We start from the raw sequence: 13,473 nt of genomic DNA, 5'->3' as shown, positions 1-13,473 counted from the left end.
ATACATCACTTTGTTGCACTCAAAACTCAATGGCTTAACTCAAAATATTCTACAGATGATTTATTGCGCCATGAGTCCTCTCGAGTGTTTTTATCATCTGATCGTATGTACAGATACGTATTTCAAACAGTTCGTGGTAACGAACTGTAGTAAAGAGCGACCCGGGTCAATAGTAAACAAAACTCTAAAAAATGGAATTTTGATGCTAAAAGATACATCAAAAGAATCGGATTTTTATGCTGATTTAAAATTTATAAGTTTCATCAAATTTAGTCTTTGTCATCAAAAGTTACTAGACTGAGAAAATTTGCCTTTTTTTGGCCAATAGGGGGAAACAGCAACTCACTAAATCCCTCCCCCCAACTCCCCCAAAGAGAGCGAATCCAGTACGGTTACGTCAATCACGTATCAAGGACATTTGCTTATTCTATCCACCAAGCTTCATCCCGATTCTTCCACTTTAAGCGTTTTCCAAGATTTCCGATTCCCCCCCCCCAAACTCCCCCAATGTCAACAGATCTGGTCGGGATTTAAAATAAGAGCTCTTAGACATGAATTCCTTCTAAATATCAGCCGTCACCCGTTCTTAAGGTAAAAATACCTCAATTTTTCTAATTTTTCCAAATTAACACCTCCCAGCTCCTCCAAAGAGAACAGATCCGTTCCAATTATGTCAATCACGTATCTAGAGCTTGTGCTTATTCTTCCAATCAAGTTTCATCCCGATCTCTCCACTCTAAGCGTTTTCCAAGATTTCTGTTTCCCTCCTCCAACCCCCTATGTCCCCGGATCCGATTCGAGTCGAAAATGGAGCATCTGAGACATTAGTTCCTTCTATATATCAAGTTTCATTAAGATCCGATCACCTATTCGTAAGATAAAAATACCTCAATTATCACGTTTCTCAAGAATTCCGGTTTCCCTCTCCAACTCCCCCCAAAGTCACAGGATCTGGTCGGAATTTAAAATAAGAGCTTTAAAGCACAAGATTCATCTAAATATCAAATTTCATTAAGATCTGATTACCTGTTCGTAAGTTACAAATACACCATTTTTCCGAGTTACCCCCCCCCCCCCCAAACTCCATCAAAAAGAGCGGACCCGGTTCGGTTATGTCAGTCACGTATCTTAGACTTGTTTTTATTCTTCCCATCCAGTTTCATCCTGATTTCTCCGCTTTAAGTATTTTCTAAGATTTCCGGGCCCCCTCCCAATGACGCTGGATCCGGTTGAGATTTGAAATGAGAGATCTGAGTTACGAGATCCTTCTAAATATGAAGTTTCATGAAGATCCGATCACTCCTTCGCAAGTTAAAAATACCTAATTTTTTCTAATTTTTCCGAATTAACCCTCCCCCCAATTCCCGCAAATAGAGCGGATCCGTTCCAATTATGTCAATCACGTATCTAAGACTTCTTAGATACGTTTTCACCAAGGTTCATCCCGACCCCTCCACTCGTTTTCCATGATTTTAGATTCCCCCCAAACTCCCCCCAGTGTCACCAGATCCGGTCGGGATTTAAAATAAGAGCTTTGAGACACGATATTCTTCTAAACATCAAATTTCATTGAGATCCAATCACCCCTTCGTAAGTTAAAAATACCTAATTTTTCTAATTTTTCAGAATTAACCCTCCCCCCAACCACCCCAAAGAGAGCGGATCCGTTCCGATTATGTCAATCACGTATCTAGGACGTGTGCTTATATGTCCCACCAAGTTTCATCCCGATCCCTCCACTCTAAGTGTTTTCCAAGATTTTAGGTTTCCCCTCCGAACCCCCCCCCCCCCAAATGTCACCAGATCCGGTCGGGATTTAAAATAAAAGCTCTGAGATACGATATCCTTCCAAACATCAATTTTCATTAAGATCTGATCAACCGTTCGTAAGTTAAAAATACTTCATTTTTCTATTTTTTCCAAATTAACCGGCCCCCCACTCCCACCCCAGATGGTCAAATCGGGAAAACGACTATTTCTAATTTAATCCGGTCCAGTCCCTGATACGCCTGCCAAATTTCATCGTCCTAGCTTACCTGGAAGTGCCTAAAGTAGCAAAACCGGGACCGACAGACAGACCGACAGAATTTGCGATTGCTATATGTCACTTGGTTACTACCAAGTGCCATAACAATGCAAAAATAAACATGAAACAGTTTTTTCAATTGAAAGTAAGGAGTAGCATTAAAACTTAAAACGAACAGAGATTATTACGCATATGAGGGGTTCTAAAAATACTTTAGCCTAAAGAGCGAGGTATTTAGGAGGAGATAAATACCTGACTCTTTATGCTAAAGTATTTTTAGTAATTTCAACTATTTATTCTACGGCCTTTCTGAGTCAGGGGTAATTCTTAAAGAATTGGGACAAAACTTAAGATTTAGTGTAAAGAGCGAGGTACTAACGAGGGGACAAACCCCCTCATATACATAATAAAAATATAAGAATATGAAAGTTTGTTACGTAAATTAATTTTCAAGTTATGTATATTTTTTACTAATAAAAACTTTCGTTAAAAGTACTTTTTTCCGTAATCTGAAATATATATAAAAAGAATGGATCAAGCCATTTAATCTCTGTATTTTCTAAGAAATTTAATCACTAGAGAATAATGAAGAAATGGGATTGAATTACTTCTCGGCACGTTATCTGTATATCCAAGGCTGTCTTCTTAAAAAAAACTGTAGTTTCTTGATTATGTGTTATGTTTACGCGAATCGTAACATGTTTAAATAAAAAAATCTTCAAATAATAGGATAAAAAAAATGGGCTTGGTAAAAACAAATGATAATAGATGGATAAATCTAAGAGGACATAAATTAACGTGCAATAAAAAGCATATTCCTCAAGATAGAAAATTTAACTTTTATTTTTCTTTGAAGGAACCAACATCAACGTCAACATCTCCTGAACCAATTAGCACCACAACTACCATTAAAGCAGTGATATCCGAGAACTTTCCAGAATCCCCTATAGCTTCGATAGAGCAAGATCAAGCTCAACCTGATGCATCAAATACCTCTTCTGAGATGTCTACTGATGATGAGAGTGATGAGTTTGATGACACAGACACTGGTAAAGACATTGAATCCAATAATGCTGTCGTACTCCCTGATGTCTTTGATGCTCAAAACAACAATGAATCAGATGAAACACAAATACCAGAGCAAAATCTTCCTGCTGAAGAACGACCACTCTTTGTTCCAGTTGAAGCAAATAATAGCATCTTAGGATCTAATGAAGTGAGAGAAGATGTTACAGAATTAGAAGGAAGAGATGAAGACTCTGTTGAAGTTGAGCCTGTTGATCCTCAAGAACTTGCAGCTTTGTTAGCTTCTGTTGGTAAGCAGCAGGCCACATCTCAGACTAGTGCAGTTCAAGATTTGCGGACTGCACCACCTCCATCGTTAGAAATAGCTTCTGATGAAGGATCTTCAGAAGAAGCTGAAGAGAAAGAGGAAGTCGGTAAGGCTTCCATCTTATATGATTGAAAAAACTGGTTTTGGTTGATAGAGCCTCATTGCTTTGCTTGTTTTTATGTTGCTTTTTTATTTGTTTAATATCTAGTATTTGTTTAACCTTATTAAGTGGAGCTTCCATTTTTGGGGATAGAATAACACCAGGAAATTATTATGAGAAATACGCAGCCTAATTAGTTATATGCACTCTTTGGTGATTTTTATCAAACAATTTGTGGTAACTAACTGTAGTAAGGGTCGACCAAACAAAACCACCAACAAAAGAATTTCATTTTTATGCTGATTTTAAATATATGAATTTCATCAAGTTTAGTCTTACCCATCAGAAGTTACAATTCTGAAAAAAATTGCCCTATTTTAGAAAATAGGGGTAAACCCCCCTAAAAGTCATAGAACCTTAACGAAAATCGCACCATCGGGCTTAGCGTATCAGAGAACCCTACTGTAGATGTTTCAAGCTCCTATCTACTCTAGTTTCAAGCTCTATTTGAATGTGCCAGGTGGTATTTGGTGGTACAACAGGTGATATCTGAATGTGCTGTCTACCTAGGGAGCAACTTTTCAAATTAGTTCGGGGGAAAATTTCTTATTTATAATATCAAACAAAATAAAAGCCCCAGTTTAGTGGTGATCTTAAGCAGAATTTTCACTCAAGAGAAGGGGGAGGGGGGTCTACCAAAAATCCAAAACAAGATAAAAGAACAAAATGGGTCTAAGGCGTGTCAAAAAGACAAGAAATCAACATGAACATTTTGTCTGTATTAGACAAGGCGAATTTGGTGCAAATATGATTGCAGGAAGCAGCAAAAGAAACAAAATAGTAGAATAGAAAAAGAACCAAAAAGAAGATAAAGGCCAAAAATACGTGAATTCTTTTGGGAGCAACATTGTTCCATTTTTTTGTTTTGTTTTTTGCTGTTTCCATTTTTTGGGGTTTTCATATGCATGGATGAAGTCCCTTTTTATTGTTCCCTTTTATTGTCTCTTTCAGTGGCTTCCGACTGCTTTTATAATGTGTTTAAAATAACCCAAAATATATTAAGCTGCCGATGCTTCATTATTGACCCGTTCAAAATACCTGTGTATCGGATGCCCTGTCAAAAGCCGGAATAACGTGATACACCGTGCCAAGTAGGTTAAATGTTCAACGTTCCTTGGTAGGGCTGTTGACGAAATTTTAAATTATCTTATTCCCCAGATAATTTTGTTACGAAATTTTTTTGCTTATTGAGGCTTTCTGATAGGGCTTTGCTCTGCTCATGGTTTTGCTAGGCTTATCTCTTAAGGCCCATTCCCAATGGTAATTAACTTATACCGAGATTTAGCGATCGCTAGTTTGAGCTATTCCGAATTTTTCATACAATTTTCTGATTGGCTGAAAATTCTACGGGAAATTACCGGTAGCTAAATTTTTATTTAAGTAAAATATAATTGAGAATGGGGTATTAGGATATCAATGAAGTTTAAGCTGCTCCTAAAATTTGAAATAGCTCCGTTTTCTTATAAATTCGTCCGGTTATGTTTTTCAAGAATTAAAGTATCTTTAATCCTCTTCAACTAAAATATGGTGATGACTAGTTCCTCCTTGTGGACCAGAGGAGCCAAGAAGGAGCCCAACATTATATTTTGAGAAAACTGTAGAGGGCACTGGGGAATTTTTTAGACGTAAGGGTTGACTAGGACCGAATTACTAGGGGTACATCGGGCTGATTGGCTCAGACTGGTCCATCATCTTAAGTGTATTTATATAACGATAAAATATTTTTCGAAACGGAGCTAAAAAATTATTACAGAAAGAGGGTTATCCGCATTAATTCCCAGTGCGTCAACAGTCAATCAACAGATCAATCAACAGTCTATTGAGAAAAATTACACGCAATTGCAGGATCTGAGCCCCCCCCCCCCGATTCATGAAAAGGAAGTTATATACAATAGCTAAAATTTACGGAATACAAGATTGAATACAAAATTGTAAATACGCTTGCACAGAGGAGTGATAAATGGGTATATCACATAGTGATGGTCCAAACGAACCCTCCCAAAGAAAGTGGCGCAGTGGTTAAAAATACAGAAACATTCCAAGATTTAGGCAGGGAGTGCCAATACCTAGAGTTGTGTTGACATAAACGGGTTATGTAATATAAATATATTATGTAATATAAAGTTATAAATATATAAGGTTAATTTCCAGACGTTAAAGGGTTAAATACGACACAATTTAAAAGGTCAAACTGGACTTATGAAGATTGCAATTTATAAGACTGTACCAATAATTAATTACAAATTATCATTTTTCAGTCAGTGTTGGTATTAAATTTTGAATGATTATTAATCAAATGATACATTGCTTAATCCAATTAAATGATTATACCCTTTGATTGTTGAATAACAAAATGGGAACTTGAGTATTAGTTTAAATATACGAAAATACTTAAGCCTTTTGATTATTTGACAGTGGCGGAGTAAAAGCTGGAGATAATCTGCTAGACCAACACACTCTGAAAGCATGAAAAGCTAGAGGCTGTCTTAATATAAAGTAGTCAATCGTTATTAGAGACCGCCCAATCTGATATTTAGCTGTAGAGATACACACTATATAATGAAATAATCAATGATTATACCCTTTCAGATTCAATGTTCGAAAATTGCGACTCAAGACCATCGTCATCAATGTGCTCAAACGTGCTGCCTTATGTATGGACAAAACTTCCAAACATTGCTGGGGACAGGACAGAAGCTGAAAGAAACCTCAGTCTGCCTTATTTTCAAATGATTATCAAGTCTCAGTGTCATCCCAGGGCAGCACAATATGCTTGTGCTGTATTAGAACCGCCATGTGTGGAAGGAAAAGCTGTACCCCCCTGTAAGAAATTCTGCAGAGGTAAGTCATCTTCTAGCTGAATTTGTCTGAATTATCTGCCACTGCATTTGCTTATCTTATCAGCCCCATTTGGTTGGTTCTTCTCTGGTTTTTCTCTAATTCATCTAGCAGTAAAGAGGTTTTCTTTTGCTTAGAGAGTTAATTTTGATTCTTTTTCCACTTCAGATGGGTTACCCCAAAGGCTAAGCGAAATAAAGTTTCCTGACATGTACTCCCCTCCTTCCCCAAAAAATATTGAAATTCTTATGACTTGTCCCTTATGACTTGTCCCTTCGTTTCTCATATTCTCTTTTTGTTTTGCCTGATTTGACCTGAGTGTTTTTCATCTTTGAAATTCCCGCTAAAATATTTTCCGAATGATCACTAGGGATCATTAGCGTGAACTGTGGCTTTTTCCGTATGCACGTTTGTTTTCCCACGTTATGAATTTAATGAACTTAATCACTTGGAGGGAGGGGGATAGAATCACACTCAAGCTTGAATTATTATTTTTAAGCTATTATTGGTGTGTAATTTTACATTATATCAACTGAAATTTTTTTATAGTTTGAACTAGCACGTTCTTTTCTGATTTGGTAATTTAATCAAAGAAGAAAAGAAAGATTATTTTCCTATAATTTTGCTGTAAAAAGCGTACTTTAATTTCGTTGGTTATTGTCTCTGACTTATTTTTGTAATGTAAACAGGTTGTCCCGTAAGCGTATGTGTCAAAAAGTGATTCCAAATAGCCCCGCCTTTTGGAACTGAATTGGCTCTCCTGTATTCTTGCGTGAAATCTTAAATCAGTAAGAAGAGCAAAAGTTTTGAGTCATAGAAGTTGTATTAGTTTTTCGAAAATTTTTCAGTAGTAAACTACCTATGCAGCTAAACTGCTAAAAAACTGTGTAGTTTAACTAAGAACCTTTAAAAATCATATAATCACAGTCAGCAGCAAAATGAAATGGTTATCCACTAATTAAAATAAAAATAAACTTTTCTAAAAAAAATTACGAGTTTTATAGTTACTAATAAAACTATTCTCGGCTAAAATGAACCGTTTAAATTTTCGTTTGATCGGTGGGATTATTTTTTAAAGGAAAAATCACTTCAAGACATTCAAGGTTTGTCCATAAAAACAAGTTAGAGCCCATGTTTTTTTGTTGTTTTTTTTTTACAAAAAAAAAAACGCTCAGATTAACAGTGGTAGTTTCAAAAGTAGTGTAACTTCTGAATATGTAGTTTACTAGCTTACCCCTTTTACCGTAAGAGTTTTTACCACCATTTCTCTGTATTATAATGTGGTAACACATGTAATTTTGAGACATATATGCTAATCAAAATCAAAGTATTTTTCATCCTTGGACCAATTTTAAGCTTATTTATTCCTGAAAATCTTCTTAAAAATTTTCTAATGTTTGTTTTAAAACTATGAATTTTTGTGGCAATATCAGATTTTTCTCAGTGTTGTCACTTTAAACTATGAAAAGGCGTTCCAACAACGCCTCGCACACCTGCATGGCACAACATAATTTGTATAAAACTTATTTCAGGCCCCCCCAAAAAAATTGTTAACAAAGGGTTGCTCTCTCTCAGAAATTAAGTACACCAGGTGGTACAAGCCTAACGTGTCGGAGCTGTGCCAAACTTTATGGGACTGTACTAAGGTCCATGGATTTTTCTTTATGGTTGATTGTGTAATGCTATGCTGTTTGACCTATGTAGTTGTTTGGATTAGTAGGGTTAAGGCCTCATTCAAGTACTGATCTATATTAACTACTAATGTAGGAAAACAGTCTTCCTTTTCTCCATCTGTCTTTTTTTTTTCTTTTTTTTTCTTTTTTTTACGTGTTTGTGCTGTTGCATTGGTGATTTATTTTTTGATTATACATAAGAAAGACAGCGAGTTTAAGTTATTTAATGTATAGACTGTAAAAAAGATTTAATGGAGGTTAAATATTAATGACCTTGGACTGTTTTTTTTTTTGCAATAGAGTCTTCTGACCTTTTCAATTAATTTTGTCCTTTAGAAACTTCAAATTTATCTTTAAAATCAAAGCGAACTATATACTTAGTGAGATAGTTACTGGTTTACACTCGGCTGCATGAGAAAATTACCTAGAAGATTTAAATACAACTTTGTGGCTATAAATAAATTTGAAATGCAAACAAGAGGAAAGTATTGTGTGAATTTGCTTTTAAAGACTATTTAAAAAGAAGAAGAGAGAAACAAGCTGCTGTAAATTTAAAAGAGAAACGACATAAACAATATGCTGCTTATGGTTAAGAAATTGCCTTTGCCAAGCAATAATCTCACCATGCATTCTCAAGACAATATTTATTTCCAAAAATTGGCTATCACATGTACCCTGATTTCGCACCTCAATGTCTAACTTAAGAGTAAAACAGCAAAAAGCAAAACTAAAAAATCAAACAAATATGATAAGATAGGTAAAAAAGGGCAAGATTTCAAAAAGATTAAAAATAATTAAGAACAGCAGAATTTAAAAGGAATCAAACCGATTAACAAACACTAAGATAATCAAGACCTTGCGACTAAAAACACACGAAAAGTAAAAAAGAAAAAGACTATAAAAAGAATATTCAAATTTAGTAAGAAAAAATTTACCCATTGGGTGGTAAAAAAGGGGCGAACGGGTGGAGAGCGAAGGAGATTCTTTTATCTAACACAGCACTTATGCAGGAACGAAGTCTTCTCCCCTGAGCGATGCCTTCTCTCCTCCCCTCAGCGATGTATCCAGAATTTTTTCGGGTGGGGGGGGGGAAGCTTACAAAAAACTATAAAAACGCATCAAAAATTGGTTTACATTCACTTTTGTTTCGTTTTTATTAGTTGGACAAGCATTTCAGAGGAGGAGGGGGGTGTAAACCCTAACTCCCCCTGAATACGGCCTTGTCTCCACTACGTATGAGTTCTTCTGTATCTTTACGTGGAAAAAACATACGTGGAGTGAAATTGTAGATTTTTGTTGAAACGAAACGAGGAAGCCAAGGTCTAGGAGGGGGGATTGGCAGGGGAATTGTGACCTTGTCCGGGAATTCTGCCAGTCAGGACTGTGTTAATGAACCGAAAGTCTTCTCCGTTACTTGAGGGTGACTAACTTGGCTCCCTGAAGTAGGGTAGGGAACTTTACTCTTATTGAAGATAATTCTCAGGCACCTTTTTTGGACCGGCTCTATTTTCTCTGACAATGTCTATGAGGTGTAAGAATACCAAAGAATAAGTTAACTAAAGGATTGGGAAAACAAATGCGAGGGAAATTCCCAAAATGTTTAAGGAAAAATATGTGTTGTACTGAACAATTCAAAAACTAGGGCTTGGCCGGGGTCCTTTGCTCCATCATCTTTCTTGTAAGTCTGGATATTTTGCGAGTTTTTTTGTTGTTATATCTCGCCCATGTTATGTCTCCTTTGGAATTTTTTTCGTACCACCTCCTTCAAAACAATTTGAAAAAAGCGCTTTTGTGGTATTTTTTCAAAATGCTTTATTAAATTTGTATATTTAACTTATGAAAATCCAGTTATTTTATTCACGTATTTTGCAAAAACCAAGTGCCTTTTTATAATAGTTTTTTTTAGTGAATATTTTCTTATCATAGAATTTCTAAGAAATTCTGAAGTCCAGAAAGATTTTACCTTCTATTAAAATAAATATATATAACCAAGAATACAGTTATATTTTTCTTTAAAATTTCCATGTTTTTTTTTAAAGTTATTTTCCTTTCCACACAGCCGTTGCTGATAGTTGCAGAGAAATGATCTTACCCTCGCTTCGCCTGGCACAGGTCTTTAGATGTGAACAGTTTCCAGATTCCAGTGATCCAGAAATGTGCCTCAATCTAGCTACAGGTATTAGAACTTCTTTTCTCTAACCAACTCACATATTTTGCGATGACACGATCGCTTTTCAGACAACGTTACGATCTACAGGGATTTAGTCTGAACTAGGTGCTAACAGGAGCGTCAATTAGGAAGATGCAGGGGAAATACCTCCGTTAGATTTTGGGAAATATTTTTTTTCGACATTTTTGTTTAAAACAAATGCCCCCCCACACTATTTTAGAAAAATACTTTTTTTGAAGAAAAACTTTCACGTTTTTTTCAGTTGCGAAATTTATTAGCTTTGTGATAGAAAAGGCAGAGACAAGCGATGCATTTAAAGACAAGAAAAGTCTAACCCTGAGACTATTTTCTTGGTACATACATAAGAATTGATCACGACCTAGCTTGCCCTCACCTAGCCTATTTATATTATATTGATTTTTGTTGATTTTGCTTGATATCGGACAGTTCTTAAAGGTACACCCAGTGAGTATGATAAATTAGAGAGTAACACTCAAGTTAAAAAAGAAGATCATCAGTGCTATCTATAGTTTGGTGAGGCGATTCTTATTTAGCTTACCCTGAACTATTGCGTATTTGTCTTTTCAGGTACTTTAAATTGTAGAGGAACGTAAAAAAGGTAGAATCCTATCACAAATAGATTCCTTAAGCCTAGTCAGCCTGTCAGTATGTTCTCAAGCTAACCTAGGCCTATTTGTGCAGACTTTGTTTTAACATAATTGGCGAAAAAAACAAACATACAGAAAAACAACAGATTAGTTATAATTTCTACAGAAATTTCAGCTTTTGTCCTATAAACCTAGAAATTGATTTGACCAATCATGTAGAAATTTTATAGAAATTTTCTTTTTGTTTAATAAAGTCGCTTCACGCTATACACTGTGTCAGAGCTAGTAGGTTCAAGTTCCTATCTAAGATAGAGATGGTGACATCGTCACCATCCCTATCAATTGCAAAGGTGTATATTTGGGGGAGGGGCAAGGGCGAGTTTCAAGCATTTTTATTGGAGGGGAGTTGGGCAAGAGAGGTCCATATACAGATAGTTAAGAGGCACGGGATATATAATAATTTTTCTCACATTATTAGGGGGGAGGCAGCTGCCCCCATTGATCCCCAAACGACGCCCCTGGGGGATCCTGTGACCCTCTAGATTTTTTCGCCTCTCTCTAGGTTTGAAAATACTTTTTTGATGATATTTTCATTGAAAATGCTTTTTTGGTGTTTTCATTTGTAAACTTAGAAAAACAAGAGTGCCCTGCCCCAAGATTTTGCGAAATACGTTTTGCTTCATTCCTTAAATTTTTATGAATTGACGCCACTACCTATTTTCCCATGCTAAATTGCCGAAGTCTTGTAAGACTTGAATTTTTTTTGTGCTAGTAAATGTTTCTTCATTTCAAAAATCATTTTCATTAAAATTGTGTATTTTCGTACGGTAATCACCCTAATACATTTAAAATCATTGAAAAATATTGTAAAAAAAATCTAGGACATCGGAATTGCTTGATTTATGTAATATAAAATTACATTTTTATGCTGTGACAGTATAATAATAACTACTGAAGATGAATTACTCTGTTTCCCGAAATCAGCTTCTTTCTATTTATCCTTTTGTAGTGCAGCATTGCATGTAGTTCCGTTTGATAACACCCGAAACAATTGAAATTTTGCTGAATACAACTAAAAGTAGGTTAATTCAATTCTGCATTTTGCAATTATTATTTTTAGACATGACAGAAGTTTTAAAACCTTGGCAAACTTTCTTCTATTTTAAATCCCAGTTAATCACAGCTTGCTCACAGTTTTACAAAGTGACGAAAGTAAAAAAGGCAAATTTTTTAAAAATAAGTTATTTTTCAAGGAGAGGTCATCAAAACAGTTATGCTTTAGTTTTGGAGATTCAAAAAATATTATATATATTTTTTTTCATTAAAATTAATAGAGATCAAGATCGCAGCAGTAGCTGCTACCAAGTAAATGTTACGTGAGAGGATCTTTCCATGGAGGAATTTATCATGGGGGAAGAGAGTTTCCATGACTTTGACTTTTGCCACAACTATAACCTTTTTTTAAATTCAAATAATGAATGGATTTTCAATAAATTCAAATAATGAATGGAAATCAAATAATGCTGGATTTTCCAGCATTATTTAAAATAACAACGGGAAATTAAATAAAAAAACAAGTTTTTTTTTCAATTGAAAGTAAGGAGCAACATTAAAACTTAAAGCGAACAGAAATTAATTACGTATATGACAGGGTTCGTCCACTCCTCAATACCTCGCTCTTTACGCTAATGGATTTTTAGTAATTTCAAAAGAGCTATTTATTTTAATTAAACGGCATTTGTGATTCAAGGGTCGTTCATAAAGACAAAATTTGAACAAAAATTTCAACACAATTTGAACTTTACTGTAAAGAGCGAGGTATTGACAAGGGGGCGAACCCCTCACATACGTAATAAAAATATACGAATATAGAAATTCGTTATGTAATTTGTAAGTTACGTATACTTATTACTAATAAAAACGTTCGCAAATAAAATTAAAAGTTTCAGTGGCTTTTTAAGTAACCAAAAATTGGAGGGTAGCTGGGCCCTCTCCCCCACCCCTTTTTTCAAAATCGTCAGATCAAAACTTTGAGAAAGCCATATAGCCAAAAAAGTAAAATTAGTGTGCAAATTTCGTTTTAATTATTCAGGTACGGTGAACCAAAATCAAAACCTGCTTTAATTCGAAAACGTTCAGAAATTTATTTAAAAAAAACAATTTTTTTGTAACTAAAAGCAAGGAGCGAGATTAAACCTTAAAATGAACATATATCATATTAACAGATTTCATATTCCGTATATGAAAGGGACTGTCTTCTCCTCAACGCCTTGCTCTTTACGCTATAGTTTGACTTTAGTTTGACTCCCTTTCATATAAAGAATAATTTCTGTTCGTTTTAAGTTTTAACGTCGCTCCTTACTTTCAGTTAAAAAAACTTGTTTTTCTTATTTTATTTTTAATAAAGAAAATAATTTGCTGGTATGAGCAAAGAACACAAGAAACTTATGAGAGTGGAAACTGGCACTTATGTCTGAAAGAAAAATCATTAACACCATCTTCTAGCCTTTTGCAAATTACCCAAAAACTGGTGCATATGGGTTTTTTTTTCAGGTACTTTGAAATGCAGGGTAGGGTAAGTATACGAAATTATGTCATCAGTTGGTCTACCAGCTTAAACTCAACTATCCTGCTTAACCAGTGAAGATTTCCCCAAGCTAACATA

At 35.1% G+C, this 13,473-nt stretch overlaps 1 protein-coding gene across 2 annotated transcripts in view; it reads left to right on the top strand.

The window, feature by feature from the left end:
- Positions 1-13,473, top strand: part of LOC136036510 (uncharacterized) — a 94,113-nt gene that overhangs the window by 55,177 nt on the left and 25,463 nt on the right. For both annotated transcript variants that reach the window (XM_065718801.1, XM_065718802.1), the window contains exons 6-8: positions 2,883-3,465; positions 6,109-6,360; positions 10,090-10,206. In XM_065718801.1, coding sequence (XP_065574873.1) covers positions 2,883-3,465; positions 6,109-6,360; positions 10,090-10,206 — 952 coding nt within the window. The remainder of the gene's footprint in view (positions 1-2,882; positions 3,466-6,108; positions 6,361-10,089; positions 10,207-13,473) is intronic.

This window comes from Artemia franciscana, chromosome 15 (genome assembly GCF_032884065.1).
Source record: "Artemia franciscana chromosome 15, ASM3288406v1, whole genome shotgun sequence".
Classification (NCBI taxonomy): domain Eukaryota; kingdom Metazoa; phylum Arthropoda; class Branchiopoda; order Anostraca; family Artemiidae; genus Artemia; species Artemia franciscana.
This window is presented reverse-complemented; position numbering and strand designations above follow the sequence as displayed.